The sequence below is a fragment of the Caretta caretta genome, chromosome 6 (assembly GCF_965140235.1).
Source record: "Caretta caretta isolate rCarCar2 chromosome 6, rCarCar1.hap1, whole genome shotgun sequence".
Lineage (NCBI taxonomy): Eukaryota > Metazoa > Chordata > Testudines > Cheloniidae > Caretta > Caretta caretta.
Genome location: NC_134211.1, coordinates 43,068,311 through 43,086,690, shown reverse-complemented (window position 1 = coordinate 43,086,690; position 18,380 = coordinate 43,068,311). Strand labels below are relative to the sequence as shown.

Here is an 18,380-nt window from a genome sequence, read left to right as displayed (position 1 = left end):
CACAAAGTTCATTCTCAGAAACATCCGAGCCATTTGTGCTAAAAGTTTCCAGAAAATTGAGCATTAGGCAGACACCTGGCATTGGAAATGGTTAAAGTTTGGCAAAGTTTTAAGCAACTGAAAACAGGTTCTTACAATGGAAAGTGTTGAGCAACCTTAATGATAGCTCTGCCTATAGTGAGTAAATTGTACTGCATTTGGACAGGAGAAACTGATGGTACAGCCACAATACACGGAAGCAGTGTGCAAGCTTCCTCATAGAGCTCTGCCAGAAGTTTTAACCAAAGAACTATTTGATCTAACACAGGTTTCCCTATGTTTGAAGAATATTTGTTTGGCATTTTTAGTTTTGTAGTCTGTAAATCTCACAGTCTGCATATGGATAAAAGGAGGGAAAAATCCAGCAAGATCAGTGTTATCTAGGGTTTCCTACATGTCCGTCTTATCTGCAGCCTCCGAGATGACCCTTTGGCATATATCCCTGGATAGTGTCGTCATAATTATTTTCTTTTCTCTAAATTTTTTCCCTCCCCCATTATATTAAAATTGGCCTTAGTTTCAAAAGGCACCATCTTTTAGAAGGAGATACAAATCAGTTCCTTCATTGTGAAGATTTTGCCCTTCCCTGGCACAAATTCACAGTTCTTTGTGGAAGTTATTTTAAATGTGACTGTGTTCTTTGTACTGCATGGAAGGGATTTTCAAAAGACCTTAGGATTGACTTAACTCTGCTCCCATCTAAACAGGAAATTTATCAATAGGACCAGAGTTAGGTCAACACTAAGCACTTTTGAAAACCCCACCCTATATATTGTGGACAGAATTTGAACCATAAGTCATATGGAACTGATCTGTTTCTGTTTGTTAGTGCTATTATATATTCATGGAGCAGCTTTCCAAGGAAGAAGGCACAAATAATAAAGCTCTTCAAGAGTCAGTTAGAAGAATTCCATTGCTAGCAGATGAATGAGTGAAATTTTCTCTCAGTAAATATAATCAATACCACCTCCAAAGGGTTCGGGAAGAGGTACGGCCATGGCTTCCCATTCCACACCAGCTCAGAGTGAGCATACTATACTGAAAGGGAGAAGACAGCAGTATCTGCAGCCCCTGCACAGTGGGCGACTTGGGAACAGATTGTGCCTCTGTGACCAGGTGTCAGGTTGGGATACCCAGAGAATGTCACACTCAGGGCAGACTGCAAGAAATAGACAAACAATCCCCAAAACTGGTGATTTATTCTATAATTAGATTCACCGAGCCAGTAACAAAAGAACTTCTGTATTACCACACTGGTTACAATATGCCAAACCCAGCCCCTTTTAGGCATTCTAGCCCTTGGTTCCCATCCAACTAAGTCTAATATAGTGAGGGGTTATTGAAAACCCTATTCACCATACTTAAAGTTCTACCAATCCCAAAGGGTCAGACACTTACCCTCAGATCTTTCCCAGATAACACACTGTCAGCCATCCTTAGTAAACTAGCTACAAATTTATTAATAAAAGAAAAGAGTTATTAATGGTTAAGGAATCATATACATACATATAAGTGATTTGTCAGTGTTCACAGATCAGGATCATAGCAGTGATGTTATATCTGTTGGTTTGCAAAAGTTTATTTGAAATTATCTCAACAGGGCAAAATCCAGGGCAGCTTAGATGTAAAGTTTGTTAAAGTCTTTCTATACATTTTCCAGGGTATTCCAAATGACTGTTTGGAAGATCTCAGTCCCACGGTTTAAACTTTCCCTGTTCAAAGTTCAGCAGCCTAGAGATGAAAGAATCAGGCCAGAGGTTTCACTTTTATAGTTGAAATGGGCTGTTAAATGTTTTGAGCACAGCATTTGACTGAGGATTCTTCTTTGTTGAGCACACACTGTCCCATCACTCTGAAGTTAACATTCTATTTACTATGCATGCACAGATAATCCAGTTACACTGATTAACATAAGGCAATTAGCTTGTCCTCCCTTATAACAGAAAAAAGAAAAGGAGTACTTGTGGCACCTTAGAGACTAACAAATCTATTTGAGCATAGGAGTTTCAGAGGGGTAGCTGTGTTAGTCTATTTCAACAAAAACAACGAGGAGTCTTGTGACACCTTAAAGACAAACAAATTTATTAGAACATAAGCTTTTGTGGGCTATGACCCACTTCATCAGATGTATGGAGTGAAAATTACAGTAGGCAGGCATAAATATACAGCACAAGAAAAGATGGGAGCTGCTTTACCAAGCGGGAGAGTCAATGATTCAATCAGGGTGGATGTGTCCCATTCCCAACTGTTGACAAGAAGGTGCGAATGTCAACAGAGTAGTACTACAAAAAGTAATTTTTAACTATGCCAATTCCATCAGGGTGAATGGCCCATATTCAACAGTTGATGGGATATTATTACTTGTAGTGACCCAGTCATTCCCAGTCTTTATTCAGGCCTAATTTGTTGGTGTCAAGTTTGCAAATGAATTCCAGTTCTGCAGTTTCTTGTTGAAGTCTGTTTTTGAAGTTTTTTTGTTGAAGAATGGCCACTTTTAAGTCTGAAATTGAGTGGCCAGGGAGGTTAAAATGCTCTCCCACTGGTTTTTGAATGTTATAATTCTTCATGTCCACTTTGTGTCCATTTATTCATTTGTGTAGAGACTGTCCAGTTTGGCCAATGTACATGGCAGAGGGGCATTGCTGGCAAATGATGGTATATATCATATTAGTGGATGTGCAAGTGAACGGGCCCCTTATGGTGTGGCTGATGTGGTTATGTCCTGTGATGGTGTCACTTGAGTAGATATGTGGACAGAGTTGGCAGTGGGGTTTGTTGCAGGGGATGGTTCCTGGGTTGGTGTTGCTGTTGTGTGGTGTGTGGTTGTTGGTGAATATTTGCCTGAGATTGGAGGGCTGCCAATTCCTTGTGGGGTTCGGGAAAATTAAATACAGTAGGAGACTTTACAGTAGCAAAGTTTGATTTTAAATATTTTACAAGATTGATCTCTTGTTTCTTTGGAAATCTGGGTTAAAGGAAGGAAGAGTGAATGATACACACTTACAACATAACAAGTGTCTCAAAGGAAAATGAATTGCAGTGCCGTTCACAGATGTTACCAAATTTCTAAACAACAAAAAATTAAAGCGCCACTGAGTTAGAAATCATACCTCTATCTGGAAATTTTCCATTTTGTGTAGTTACAAGGAACATCTAAAATTAGTGTAACTGACAGAAATAAAGTTAAAATGATATTATCTATTTTCTGTTTATTTTGTATATTTGACAGCACTTTGTACAGTCTCTTTCGCTGTTTCCACTATATAGTCAGAAAGTCCGCTTTTCCTGTAGCTTTTGTGGGTCTTTCACTCAGAAGCAGGGGAAAGCAAACACCAACACCATCCCCATAAAACCACAGATATAGGCAAGTGCACTTAGGGTCAGGGGTAGTAAGCTTTTTTTAAAGTGACTAGATTTTAAGTTGATGGTTTCCCTTTAAATCCTATGAAACTGGGACCTCACCTTGGTGACCGTAATGGAGTGTTTCCAAAACTCTCTCTAGTTATATTTACAGCAAAGTGCCAAACCTAAATTTAGGCTTGGAAATCTCGAAACCATTTCTAGTACTTCACCTACATTTATGAATATATTCCATTGATTGTAACTGCTGGAACAAGTAAATTGGTGATTTGTTATGTACATAATTGCCTAGAGTTTTTGCCCAGAGTATTTTCTTTCTAGCTCAAATGACTATTCCACATCAGATTAATTTATATGATTGCTGTCAGTCATCATGGTACTAATATATATAAATTATTGACTGTTTAAAAAATAAATCTGAGATACAGTATGAACTATTGATGTAGTTTAAGATTGGGAACACTGCCTCAATGATCAGCCTTTTTACAAGATTGCTTTCACATCCCAATAAAACTTGAATAAGCTTTCAGAGGGACTGGATCCGACGTGGGGCTCACAAGAGGAAAATCTTGGCAAGATCTATGGAATATGTAGAGATATATAATAAAGTACTACTCAGTCACAGCCCGCAATCTACTGCCAGTGCTGTCCAATCTGCGCTGCTGAATTTAGATAAGAACTTGTAGACTGTTGGGAAATAGTTTTTCAGCCCTCCAATAACAACTTTTCAGCTAATGCAAAGACTGCTTGAGGCTCAGATCTGAAGATGTTTTTCCTACATATTCTCTTGGTGAGCTTTCTGCTATTACCTAGGTCTTTCATCTCCTTTTGGAGGCCGCCTTGTCAGGCTACTGTGGCTTTCCACATTGTGGCTAGTTTGGGATACAGTTATAGTGCACTGTTGTATGGTTTATAGTTTGCTGGGGCTGCTGACAGCCCCCAGTGGCTGCTCTCCCACTCCCTAGGATTGAGTAACATCTTCTTGGCCAGGAACATAGTGTGACCTGGGAATTCCCTTGAGAGAGAGATTGCAAAAGTGTTCCCAGCTATTTCTCGCAGAGGGTCTTGTTCATTTTAGGATGGACCACATAAATCTGACATTGAGGTGAACAGTGAAGCACAGAGAGATGAAGTGATTTGTTTAAGATTAACTGCTGTGTGAGTAGTAGATTTCTGAGCAGAACCCAGGTTTGCTGAACCTATCTATTAGAAGACCGTAAACATTTTTGATTGTAGAAAATTTACATTTCAAGTAACTCATCAAAAAATCCAGTCAGTCTCTCAGCTGGCAGAGTCAGGAACACATGATATTACATGCATAACAACAAAATAACCTAAATGACTCTTCAGCCTGGCAATTTGGCTAATTAAGACAACATTTCCTATGTAACTCTGTTTTCGTGGTAAGGATGTAAGAAATTAAAATCAAAACAGTGAAGAAATAAGACAACTGAAACACTTATTACGTCAAATTGTCTTTTCTTTGGGCGGGATCAACACCCTGCTGCACCATTCCATGCACAGAAGAGACCAGTTGCGTGTGTCAATCTCCCCTGTCCTACATGAAAGGAAAATGGTATTAGTCACCTCCACAGAGCTGGGTAGGACGGAAGAAAAGTGGGGGTGGTTAGGATGAGCTGCATTATACCCCATCCAGCCCTGTTAGGAAATCACTGTTTGCCTCCTGGTTTCTGATACTTTAGGATACACTCAGGTCACATTTTCAAGCTTTTCTCCACAACCATGAGGCTTAGAAACTTCCCTTATTTATGGAAGTTTGAGATCTCTCAGAGGCACTTCTCTCCAGGAGTTGGAGCTTAAAGTAAAACATCAAGTGCCACAAAACTCATGAAAAAAATCACGAGAACTGGCAAGACTTTAACTAAGAGCTTGTCTTCGCTGTGTTGTTAGCTAGAGCTATAACTTGAGTTTTGCTACTACACTGTGTCCTGTCCACACACACAAGTCTCTACCTCAAGTTACGTGGTGCTCTAAGCTCGAGCTAGCTGACCCAAGGAAGGTTGTCAAAGCTCCAGTGCTGCTGATGCTGGAGCTAATAATGCAGTGGGAATATAGGAGTCTGAGTTGCAACAATTCATCTGCTGCTAATCCAGTAACACCGTGCTGCTAACCGAATCACGCTGTGTAGCTCTGGTGTTTCGTACAGCGGTCTGGTCAGTCACTCGAGCTAAACTAGCTGAAGTGGAATGACTCAAATGTACTAATTCAAACTGACTGTTGCAGTGCAGACAAGCCCTAATCATCTAGAAGATAAATACCAGACTTGGAGCATATCAGTATTCTTTTGTTTTTTTTTCAGCTAGATCAAGGGATAGATTGAGGCTCAACCTGGGGTTGTTCATGACTTCTCTACCTCAGCAGCATCCCTGGGAAGATCCTCCAAGAGTCACAGTTCCCCACTGCTTTCCTCTTGGTTATTGCAGCCCTTTAAAGGGTGTACCTTACTCTCCTCTCATTCTAGGGCAGCAAATGGAGGGAAGTGAGCCAATGCTCAGTCCACACCCCAGCTACTTGCTTGCAGGAGGTTGTATCCACAGAGCAGAACCCAGGATTCATGTAGGCTAGAAAGGGTGGGAGGAGAGAGAGGAGCCTGACTCCTTTTTATTCCCCTGCTCAGCTGAATAAAATAAGGACTCGGATAACTAGGAAAGCATCAACGGTATCATTCCCTTCTGTACTCTGTGGTGACTGTTATGCAACCAAAGATGTGGATGTCTGCTTTAGATTCAGTTTATTACAACAGTCAATGTTATAACCTCACTCATCACAGAACGAAATCTTGGGAGGGTTCCCAAGGGTTACTTTTGAAATTAACTTTCTTCATACATAAATAATTGGAAAGGTTTTCCCTCAGCACATGTAATAATCTCCTTTCATGGGTCGCAAGAAACAGAGAACAGCTGCATTCTTTTACTCAGCACTTGTCTGACAGGGAGTACTTTCACAGCCACGCAAGGCAACTGTCTGCTCTAGCTCAGTTGTTCTGCTTTACATGTTCATTTGTGAATCAGTGTGCCTAGGATAGGCAGGGGCAAGAGAAGAGTGCACGTAGTCTCCTCCTTTGCATACCTTGTGTAACATGCTGTCACAGAAATGGTTCCTGCACTCAGGAGAACACAGAAACTTCTCCCTTGGAGGTCCCTGGGATTCACATCACCCCAAAAGGGGCTGGTAGGTGGTATGGCCGTGGCAGATTCACATCTGCACGCCAGTCCACAAATTGAAATGGCTATAATGTGTGGGAGTTGGAAAAAGCTGTAGCGTGTTCAAGGATTGTGAACCGTGCACAATTCCCTGCATGCTGAGCTGTTTGCAGGCACGATCTCTCAAGGGAGCCAGAAGCCACAGTCTGTCCATGTGTTCCCCATGGGGCCCATACAGTGGCACGCTGTCCCTTACTCAGGTTGACAGCTAAATGACACCATTCTGTCCTATTCTTTACAGATATTACATCACCATTATACCTGGTACATTTTAAGAGAAATAGAATTTTGTACCTGGATCTTTATGGTATTTCATACCATCAGAACTACCAGAAAGAAACTATGAAATGTGAGAGAGGCTCACTAAATTTCTTGCTTCACTGTGTCTACATGCTATAGGCCGAGGGAGATGAGTATTGCCGAAAATGAGAGGACTGGGCTTGATGGTGAAGGGAATGGCATGAACAGAGCTTCCGCACTGAGCTGGGAAGGGACAATAAATCAGGAAGAGGAAGAAGGTGGAAGGCCAGCTGTAGCATGTGTCAAGCCTGTGGTTGCACAGAGGTCTGCATTTTAGTGGAACTCCCTCAGTCACCTCTCAGGCCTGGACTATATGCTGACTCATAGTTCCCCTCAATACTGGAGCACAGGGAAATGGCTGGCTAGAACAAAAAGACCCTGTATGAGTTAAAAATCCATCACTGGACACAAGTGAGAAGCCCCGTGTTCAGGATTCTGGGACAAGGAGAAATCCCATACAGTATTTGGGACCCATACCAGGCATGTCTCTCTTGAAAAAAGAAAAGGAGTACTTGTGGCACCTTAGAGACTAACCAATTTCAAGTTTTTTCATGCAGTTGATAGATTTCCACTCCATATGGCTAAATGCAGTGCCTTGCATAATGACAGGTTTCAGAGGAACAGCCGTGTTTCTCTTGAAAAAGTATCAAGCTGTCTGAAGTGGCTCACAAACAGGAGTGTCAACCTTGGGGCAGGAAGAAAAAGCAGTGCATAAACCCCAAATTCGTTGTGAGTTCTATACTTAGGTTTTCACTAACCAAGTAACAGGTATGAACTCCAAGCACTACAACAGCTTAACCATGGAGTCACAGACAGCCCCCCTGAGTACCCCAGTCTATCTTGCCACCAAGGCAAACTTGCCTTTGTGATAAATGATGCCTTACACCAGAAATCACAATAATATGTAGGTTACTCCCATTCCCAAAGGACGAGTCATTTACCCAGGTCAATTGTACCTTTAGATCTCTCACCAAAGACAATGCTTGTAGCCCAGGGGTGGCCAACCTGGGCCTGAGAAGGAGCCAGAATTTACTAATGTACATTGCCAAAGAGCTACAGTAATACGTCAGCAGCTCTCCCACCCACCGGCAGCACCTCCCCGTCCCTCCCCGCACCTCCCGGTCAGCTGTTTTCTTGCGTGCAGGAGGCTCGGGGGAGAAGGGGGAGGAGTGAGTGCATGGCAGGCTCAGGGGAGGGGACGGGAAGGGAGGTGGTGGAGTGGAGGCAGAGCCTCTGGCAGAGCCAGGGGGTTGAGCAGCGAGCACGCTCCGGCACATTGGAAAGTTGGGGCCTGGAGCTCCAGCCTATACAAGGAGCCGCATATTAACTTCTGAAGAGCCGCATGTGGCTCTGGAGCCACAGGTTGGCCACCCCTGTTGTAGCCAATCCTGTGATAACCTGACTACAGATATTAACTAGGAAAAAGAAATGAGAGTTCTTTACAAGGTTAAAGCAGGTAAACATACACACACAAATGATTTAATCTTAGGTTTCAAAAAGTAATAGAAGCTACTGTGATGTGCTTTTTGCTATTTGCCTTTTTGGGCTAACCGAAGCTAAGCAGCTTGGGGATCCCTTGCTTATACTTAGAAATATTGCCCTCTGCAAGTTCCAAGCAGCATAGTGATACAGATCCCGCTGGTCAGGGATTTTTGTTCCCTTCCCCGCAGAGTTCAGGCTGTGATGGGATGAGTGTTTGTGCACATCTCCTCTTCATGGGTGTAGGGGGAGCAATCAACAGAGTCTTTTGTCCACTGATGTTCCACATTGGTTCGTCTGGTGTCTATTGGCCTTCTTTTGTTGGGCAGGAGATGACACCTCTTGGGGTAAACTAGTATTTCACAGTTGGTAATGTTTCTCTGACTGAGAACATTTTCAGTTTCATAGCAACCGCTTTTTGTAGTTACAAAGAAAACACTTAAATATTACCTTATAATGTGGGATACAGATATAATAAGTGAGATTAATGCATGCAGCAACTCACAAGCATTTTATAAAGTCTGAAACACCTCTGTAAATCTAATACATATTTTAACAATACTAACACACAGGTGAGCCAGATTGGTTTCCAGCTGTGCATTTGTCAGTGTTCAGTGAGGCTTAGGGCTGCCCTCATCACACACACGGTCTCCCTAAATGTAAGAATGCCCCTTGGAGGGAAAGGACAAGAGGAGACAGGAATAGGAAGGAGTATAAGAGTTAAAAGAAGAGGAAAAATAAGAGGGAGAAAGGCTTTGCCACATTTTTGTCCTAAATAATGGTCCAGATTCTGGCTGCACTTGCAAGAGGAGAGAGGGTGCAGGGGCAGCCAGAATTTAGATTCTCACACTGCCTGACCCCCAGGCAGTGGAGAGGCATAGGCAGCTGTGGAGCAAGACACCCCAAAAGCTAGTCTGCCATTGCCATGTCCTCGTCTGTCTTCTGCACTGGCTGGCTGTCCAAGGTCAATGGCGGAGGGATTCTATGTTGCATTATTTTGGGGACTGATTTTGCAAGCACTGAAGTCAGTAGCACAACTTGCACTGACATTAATGGGTGTGAGACCATGACTTTAAGTGCTGTAGTAACCACCATTTCTGAATGTTCTCCCAAAGCCCTCCTGGAGGCTTGCTGTCTGTCTTTGTCCCCTGTAAGCAGAATGACTCCAGGAACTGCTGCTCAGAGTATCCCCCACTATTTAGCTCTGTCTTTGAACGCCAAAGTCTAGCCCAAAATTTGCAGTATGACTTACAGTGATCTTTTATTGAAAATAACTGTAGTCAAACTTTATAACGTTTCCTATGGTGAAAAGATGACCTAAATATTATATCTCATGGAAAGCCTTGTCTCTTGTGAATTATGTATTTCTTCGTCACTTGTGAAAAATCTACCCTAATACAACGGTACTATATAATTTGTACTTTCTTTTCCAACTATAAATTTCTGTCTGGCTTTTTGTAAATCTTTTTTTTTCCCTGAACTGGCATCAGAACATATTGTCTGAATGCAGAAAACATTCCTCCTCAGGAAAACCCGAACAAAAGAAAGAACCCAATGAAGAACCCAGGAGTGTTTTCTTCTAGTGACAGTCCATTTAATTTACTTTTAATTCATTTTGAGTGCAGCGTTCTCCTGGAACCCATATATCTCTCTGTATTAGGAAGCTTATCTGTTCCTGAACTCTCCAACTCAAATAAAATGTGGTTGCTTTAAGACTCAGTAAGGGGTAAAGAAAACCATATTGTTAAAAATGGAAATCAGTAACCCTTACCCAGTTGCTGGCTCAGACTGTAGGCTTAAGGCATCCTTAGAATAGCCATGCTAGATTTAGGAGCATTTGGGCAGCTGAAACTATATGAAAGCATATGAGCAGATAACCCTTAATTTTCAGGGGTACATAGCATTTGATCATATTTGTCCCATTGGATGAGTAAAACCTAGGTATCCCTTTGAAACATTGGGAAGTTATGGGTTTACTTTCTTCTGAAATATGGAATAGCATAACACATATATGATATGATTATCCTGCTCTCCCTGACGTAAGCAAAAACTTCCCCTTAGACTTCAGAGCTCCTGTGTGTGTGGCTCCGCTACTGGGGTAATATCAATGACAGGTACATCTGAGTTCTGTATGTGGAGCAAAACAGAATCCCCCTCTCATGGTTTATAGCCTGTATAAATATGCAAGGACTGATTGTGTCTTTAAGCCACCACAGCTCTGGGATGGACATGATGCAGAGTCTGACCAACCCAGTGGAGTTCCAGGCAAGCAAATTGCCTAGGCACAGTGGCCCTCAGAGCACAGGGAGAGAGTGGCTGCTGAGCCAACGTTTTTCAGCATGTGCTGTGCACCCTCCCACGCCAATGTTGTTGATGCAAAGGGGGCAGTGTGGCAATGGCTCATCCCTTCCTGAGCCCACTTTGAAGAGGCCAGTGTAGTAGCTACCCTCCCTCCACACAAGGATTAAATTGTGCTTGCACCAGGATGGAAGTGGAGATGTGCCTGTTTTCTATTTGCACTATGGTAAGGTGATTTTCAGATTATAGAAAGGTTATTTATCTGAATCAAATAGAAATATATGAGAAACAAGCAGGGGGGTTGGGGGGGGAGCTTTGATTTGTTGTTGTGGGCCTTCTGTTTTTCTTTGGCTAGGAGGGGCTAGGTTGGATCAGAGCTGCATTTAGTCTTAATCCACCAGTGATTGAGTTGTAGTTCCAGAGTGATAATGACTGGAGATTTTCTGCAGAATGTTTATGGGAGTACTCTCAGAAGTGGCATGTACTCCGCCTTGAAAAAAGCATTGCCCACGCCCCCTCCAGCCACCTCACCTGATCGTGTTACTTTTGGAGTGCACAGCGCTGCAGTCAACAGTAGTCTCCCACTCAGGAGCACATACTTCAGCATTCTGACTGCCTTCTGCTTGGAGCCAGAGGGGAAACAACTCCCTGTGTTCTCTGCCCCCACTAATGCACTCAAGGGGGGATAGCCGCAATTTGGCTCTTTAATAAAAGCTCTTTGAGGCAAGGAGCATGTCTTTTTTCTGTGTTTGTAAAATGCAGGGTACATTTATGGTGCTATATTAATAATATATTTGTACATTTATTAGTGAAAATATAATATGCATACATTTTCTGCAGTCTTGTGGCACACACATATACACACACATAGTTCACGTATATATAGTTCACAAATATATATTGTTTGTTTGTATTATAGGCCGAACGTGAACGAACATCTTTTAGAAATCATTTTTGATGACAGTGGCCAGAATGTAAATTCTTTTTCTTCACTGAATCGTTGATAAGTATGGAGCATTCTCCATATTCTAATTATGTTAAGGTTTCTTAACTTCTTGGGCCTCAATTACCAAAATAACATCTGTGTGAAATAGTGTTAAATATCTACAACAAATACACATAGGAAAAGACACTGAAAGCAAGGTAGTGTTTGTCCTGTAACTACACACTACAGAGCATTCTGTATTGTCGATTTTAACTCTAACTGGGAATTGTAACTTTTTTATATGTTGAGTGAATTTTCTTTTCTTTTTTGTTGATGTGTTTTAGATGAAACCATTTTAATTATTCTGTTTTTACATTAACACATTCATCTGGCCTATCTTGGTATGTTGATTGTTAGCTCTTCAAGGAAGGGATTCTCTATTACTCTGTGTCCATACAGTACCAATCACAATGGGACATCAGTCCTGACTGGAGTCTCTAGGTGCTACTCTAATACAAACAGTGAATAAAAATAACAGCATAGCATGAAACAAAACATTAAAGAAACTGAGTATTGACAGTTTTCACTCTTTTAGTCCATATATTCAGAGAGAGGGAGGCACTTCTGCTTTGGTTTGCAATATAATATTCCTTTCAGATTATACATGGTTTAAAATGTTATTTATATGTTTGTTTGATGTATTTTACTTCTAGAAAACTGTTTGTTTGTGATACGTATGTACCAAAGGCTCCACATGGGTCCCGTCGTGCAAATCTAATTGCAGGACTGGGACCATATTCAGAAATACACAAAAGCAAAGCATTACTTTAAAATAGTTTAATATTGTGAATATGTCCTAACCTTGAACATGGAAATAACTACAGTGATACAAATAAGAAATAATAAAGATAATAACTAAAAGTTTGCTTCAATATTTTTTGTCTTACAGAATGTAAATATTGGGGCTCAGATCTGCAGCTCCCAAATATGTCTTTTGAAGAAGTCTTACACAGTGACGAAAGTGCCTACAAGTGGCTTTCCACCCTTAAAAAAGTAGGAATTGTGCTGTTAACAGGAGCTGCCACTAGACAGGGAGAGTTGGTTAAACTTGGCAAAAGGATTGGTTTCCTGCGTCTCACATTTTATGGGTGAGCTAGTTTTTCAAATGTCCTAGTTCTGCCAGCAATGTAATCACCTTTGATATGTTATGCTTCAAGATGTAGGACCCTTCTTGGGGATTAATTTATTGTAGCTGGATCAGAATTATTCTTGGCTTCACATTAGAAAATGTAATCACTCATAACACTCTAAGGATGTGGATTGCTTTGCCATGCCAGATGGGATATATGACAAATAGCATGGTAGCCAGGAGCAAACTATAATGACAATCGTGATTGTAAAAGAGAATAACAGAATTGAAAACAAATATAAGATGATAATCAACAAGATCTCAAGCCATGGATAGAGATGTGCCTGATCAAATACCCTGGATCCAAACACCTTAACTTTGGATCAGCATTTGCATTCAAACTTTGTGTCAAACCCACTTCTAGTCATGGAAATAGAGGAGGTTCAAGTGAGAGACTGTCTTTCATATCAGTTTTAAGTACCCACTTCACCACCTTTAAATGAAAGCTCTGCTCAGAAGAGTCAGTCAGCTCAGAAGGTGCTGAAATGAGGGTTACAATGTAAATATTTAAAATACATTTTCAAAGCTGACTAGGCCATGGTGGTTCTGAACCCTTTTCATACCAGGATATACACCAGTTCTCCCCTCACCTAGCCAGGATCTCCCTCCCATTTAGCAATATGGGAAGAGTAGTGTGACACCTGTTTGCAACCACCCAGTTGAGAACTCATGAACTAGACTCTAGAGGATATAGACATCACATTAATGTTCATGTAAGCACAGACCCAGTGGTCACATCCCTGTCTGTCCCCAACCCCTTTTCCACGGTGGGCCATGCAGGACCAGTGCAGAGCTCAATTCCACCATGCACGTAGGGTGCAGATCACCTTGTATACCCATTTCAGAGCCACCCTCTCTCAACAAAGCAGAACCCCTGTATTGATGGATCCCACAGTATTCTTGATTGATCCCACAGTATTTTTGTCAGCAAGTTAAAGAAGTATGGGCTGGATGAATGCACTATAAGGTGGGTAGAAAGTTGGCTAGATTGTCGGGCTCAACGGGTAGCGATCAATGGCTCCATGTCTAGTTGGCAGCCGGTGTCAAGTGGAGTGCCCCAGGGGTCGGTCCTGGGGCCAGTTTTGTTCAATATCTTCATTAATGATCTGGAGGATGGTGTGGATTGCACTCTCAGCAAATTTGCGGATGATACTAAACTGGGAGGAGTGGTAGATACACTGGAGGGCAGGGATAGGATACAGAGGGACCTAGACAAATTGGAGGATTGGGCCAAAAGAAATCTGATGAGGTTCAATAAGGATAAGTGCAGGGTCCTGCACTTAGGACAGAAGAACCCAATGCACAGCTACAGACTAGGGACCGAATGGCTAGGCAGCAGTTCTGCGGAAAAGGACCTAGGGGTGACAGTGGACGAGAAGCTGGATATGAGTCAGCAGTGTGCCTTTGTTGCCAAGAAGGCCGATGGCATTTTGGGATGTGTAGGTAGGGGCATAGCAAGCAGATCGAGGGACGTGATCGTCCCCCTCTATTCGACATTGGTGAGGCCTCATCTGGAGTACTGTGTCCAGTTTTGGGCCCCACACTACAAGAAGGATGTGGATAAATTGGAGAGAGTCCAGCGAAGGGCAACAAAAATGATTAGGGGTCTGGAACACATGACTTATGAGGAGAGGCTGAGGGAACTGGGATTGTTTAGTCTGCAGAAGAGAAGAATGAGGGGGGATTTGATAGCTGCTTTCAACTACCTGAGAGGTGGTTCCAGAGAGGATGGTTCTAGACTATTCTCAGTGGTAGAAGAGGACAGGACAAGAAGTAATGGTCTCAAGTTGCATTGGGGGAGGTTTAGGTTGGATATTAGGAAAAACTTTTTCACTAGGAGGGTGGTGAAACACTGGAATGCATTACCTAGGGAGGTGGTGGAATCTCCTTCCTTAGAAGTTTTTAAGGTCAGGCTTGACAAAGCCCTGGCTGGGATGATTTAATTGAGGATTGGTCCTGCTTTGAGCAGGGGGTTGGACTAGATGACCTCCTGAGGTCCCTTCCAACCCTGATATTCTATGATTCTATGGCTTTCCACGGCTTTTTCCAAATGTTTCACTTGCAGACTTTCTTCTTCTAAAGGGTTCATTTCAAAATGTCACAAAGAGTAAGACACATAAGTATGTGCTGACCTTTAAGAAGTCCCATTGACTTCATGAATTAGGGCCCTAAATCTCCAACTCCCTAATGATCTGCTAGAGGGGTGAACAATCATAGAATCGTTGTACTGGAGGGGGCCTTGAGAGGTCTTCTAGTGCAGTCCCCTGCTCTCAAGGCTCAACTAACTATTATCTAGACCATCCTTGACAAGTGTTTGTCTAACCTGCTCTTTAAAATCTCTGTGTTGTACCAATAAAATAAAAACCAGCAGGATCTTATTAAAGGGAAAAAGGCAAAATACCACATTTATTGTGAATACAGAAAGAATCATAGTAAGCAGTTAGTTATATCTATAACATTCCATTCAATCTCATATTTATTCACACATTCATTCATACAAACACACGCACACACACATACACACCCACACACACAGGTTCTGCAAGGTTGTTATCATAGTTACCAGCCTTAGAGTTGCTCATGCCAAACCACTGGCCAGGTGGCCTGGACATGAGGAGGGAGCAGGGCCTTGTCAGATGCTCATCTGATGCTCCTGGAAGTTGGTTTGCAGAATCAGACCCCCAAAGTTCTCACTTTTTAGAGTCTATTTTTATAGGAATTTCTTCCTATGCCAGTCTATGGGAATTGCTTCATCATGCTGTTGCTGAATCAATCAGCAGATAGCACATTCCTGACGGCTCCAAGATGTTATCTTGTTCTTTGGTTCTCCCATTCTTGAGGCTGTTGGGTGGATTCCAGTCTGCCCTCCAGGGGGGTCCTCTGGTTATTTCCACTTGACGCCTTCTTCAGCCTGGATTCTTAGGCTGGCACCTCCCTGATCATTCAGTTATTATTCACACCAAGCATCCATCCACATACATCCTCTATCTCTATTTTAATCACAATTGTTAATACAACAAAAGGGTGGGGAGTCTCTGGGTGCTGTTTCTGTTGTTAGAGTATTGCTTTGAGTCTCTTTCTCTGTGAATTGCTTTGAGAATAGACTCTGTCTTAGAATGTACTAACACAATTAGCAGCTTGCAAGTTTCACACATAGAGGGAGAGAAACAGTACCAAAAACCAAGAGACCTCTTAATTAGTAATACCCTGGAATTTAAACTCTGGGGAATCAAACTCATTTGTGATTTTAATACAGAACTTCTTTAATATGATCCAACATCTGCAACCTCCCTAGGCAATTTATTCCAGTGCTTAACCACTCTGACAGGAAGTTTTTCCTAATGTCCAACCTAAACTGCCCTTGTTGCTATTTAAGCCCGTTGCTTCTGGTCCTATCCTCAGAGGTTAAAGAGAACATTTTTTCTCTGTCTTCCTTTTAACAACCTTTTATCTACTTGAAAACTGTTATCATGTCCTCCTCAATCTTCTCTTCTGCAGACTAAACTAACCCAATTTTTTCAATCTCTCCTCATAGGTCATGTTTTCTAGACCTTTAATCATTTTTATTGTTCTCCTCTGAACTTTCTCCAATTTGTCCACGTCTTCCCTGAAATGTGACACCCAAAATTGGACACAATACTCAGATGAGGCCTAATGGAGTAGTGGAAGAATTACTTCTCATGTCTTGCTTACAACATTCCTGCTAATACATCTCAAAATGATGTTTGGTTTTTTTGCAACAATGTTACACTGTTGACCCATATTTAGCTTCTGATCCACTCTGAACCCCAGATCCCTTTCCACAGTAGGCAGAACTCCTTCCTAGGCAATCATTTCCCATGTTGTGTGTGTGTGTGTGTGTGTGTATAGCTGATTGTTTCTTCCTAAGTGGAGTACTTTGTATTTGTCCTTAATGAATTTCATCCTGTTTACTTCAGACCATTTCTCCAGTTTGCCCAGATCATTTTGAATTTTAATCCTGTCCTCCAAAGCACTTGCAACTCCTCCCAGCGTGGTATTGTCCGCAAACTTTATAAATGCACTCTGTCTGCTATTATCTAAATCACTGATGAAGATACTGAACAGAACCAGACCCAGAACTGATCCCTGTTGGACTTCACTTGAATGCTATTAGCTAATGTCTTGCTGAGCTCAATAGTCTTGTTCTGTCACCCATCCATCTTTGGAGAATAATTTTCAGAATTCTGATTTGCACATATTCTTCAATGACTTATGAAAAAAATAACAAACCCATAACATTTAAATGTTACCATCTGTGTTTCTGTCCTGTTTTGCCAATTGTATCTTATACGTTGGGGTCTGCATAGCCACTAAAACCGGGACATCCAGGGGCTCCTAGCCAGGCTTTTTTCCCTGATCAGATAATACAAATTCCAGCTAAACATGTATTTTCATTTTGAGCACCTCAGTTCAAAAGTTAACAATATGGGTGCAACAGTGAATGTCTCCCTTTTTTGTCTGAAAAGATTTAAAATAAATAGGAGAAGACAAAATCCAAACCTTGGCTGGAAAGCCCACATTCCTTCCATATTAGAACAGAGAAGCAAAGATTTACTTCCCTCGTATAACGTTTTTGTATGAGGCCACATTCAAGTCATGTTGGCATATGCAGGGATGGCAAGATTGATAAGCACAGCACAGTGATAATGGGAAAAATATGTTTATCTGAAATGTTAATTTGGGAGGGAAGGGAAGAAAAGATCCTTTTTTCTCATTATGTTGCTTCTTGTTAATGAAGAGATGCAGTGAAAGTCTCAGCAAAGTAAAGAAATGCTTGAATAATGCCAATGAATGGGCTAAAATAGCTCAATCACTAATTGTCATAGAAAAATAAATTATTTGGGATGCTACCATCATTCAAGTTTACTGAAAAAGTTCTGAAAGCCGGAAAAATCGCCTTCATGATCCCGTAGCTTATTTCTGGCACTGGACAAGTTCCTTCTGATTTAATTTCCATTCTGTCATTTTTTTTGTGTCCACCCAGCTACTGAGCTCCATTTCTGGGGCAACTTCTGATCTCAGTCACATGGATGCAACAGCACTGAAATCAGCAGGGTTGCATGAATGCAACAGGAAAGAATTTAACTCTCTATATAAAGCACCAGTACCTGGGATAAATATACTAAATGTAGTTTTATTTGCCTTTTAAAAATTTTAAAGCAACCTAAAGTGATTAACATTGCAGTCTTTCTGAAACAGGAACTGTATTTAAAATCTATGGCCCATCCAAATGTTACTGTATTTCAGAAAGATGCCTGTGAGCCAAGCTAGGCATCATTGTATTATGGCTAGTCTGGCTGAGAAAATGCCCTTATTACTTGGCCTTTGGCCCAATAAGAGCATATGAATTACTCCAGCCATCAGCACTTACTGGTGGTCAACCAGAAAAGAGTATTTTCTCTGAAACAGCTACTGGTCCGCTTTTATTGGATTGGCAAAGGAAAATGTGCTAACGGATAAAATGGAAGCAAAATAATGAGAACTATATGTTTACCTAAGGTTTTTATCCAATATGTTGGTCTCCTTCAAAAACTTGCCAGTTTCC

General features: G+C 41.6%; 1 protein-coding gene across 2 annotated transcripts in view; it reads left to right on the top strand.

The window, feature by feature from the left end:
* BBOX1 (gamma-butyrobetaine hydroxylase 1) overlaps positions 1 to 18,380 on the top strand; it is a 148,837-nt gene that overhangs the window by 30,447 nt on the left and 100,010 nt on the right. For both annotated transcript variants that reach the window (XM_075129453.1, XM_048853454.2), the window contains exon 4: positions 12,575 to 12,773. In XM_075129453.1, the coding sequence (XP_074985554.1) occupies positions 12,575 to 12,773 (199 nt within the window). The remainder of the gene's footprint in view (positions 1 to 12,574; positions 12,774 to 18,380) is intronic.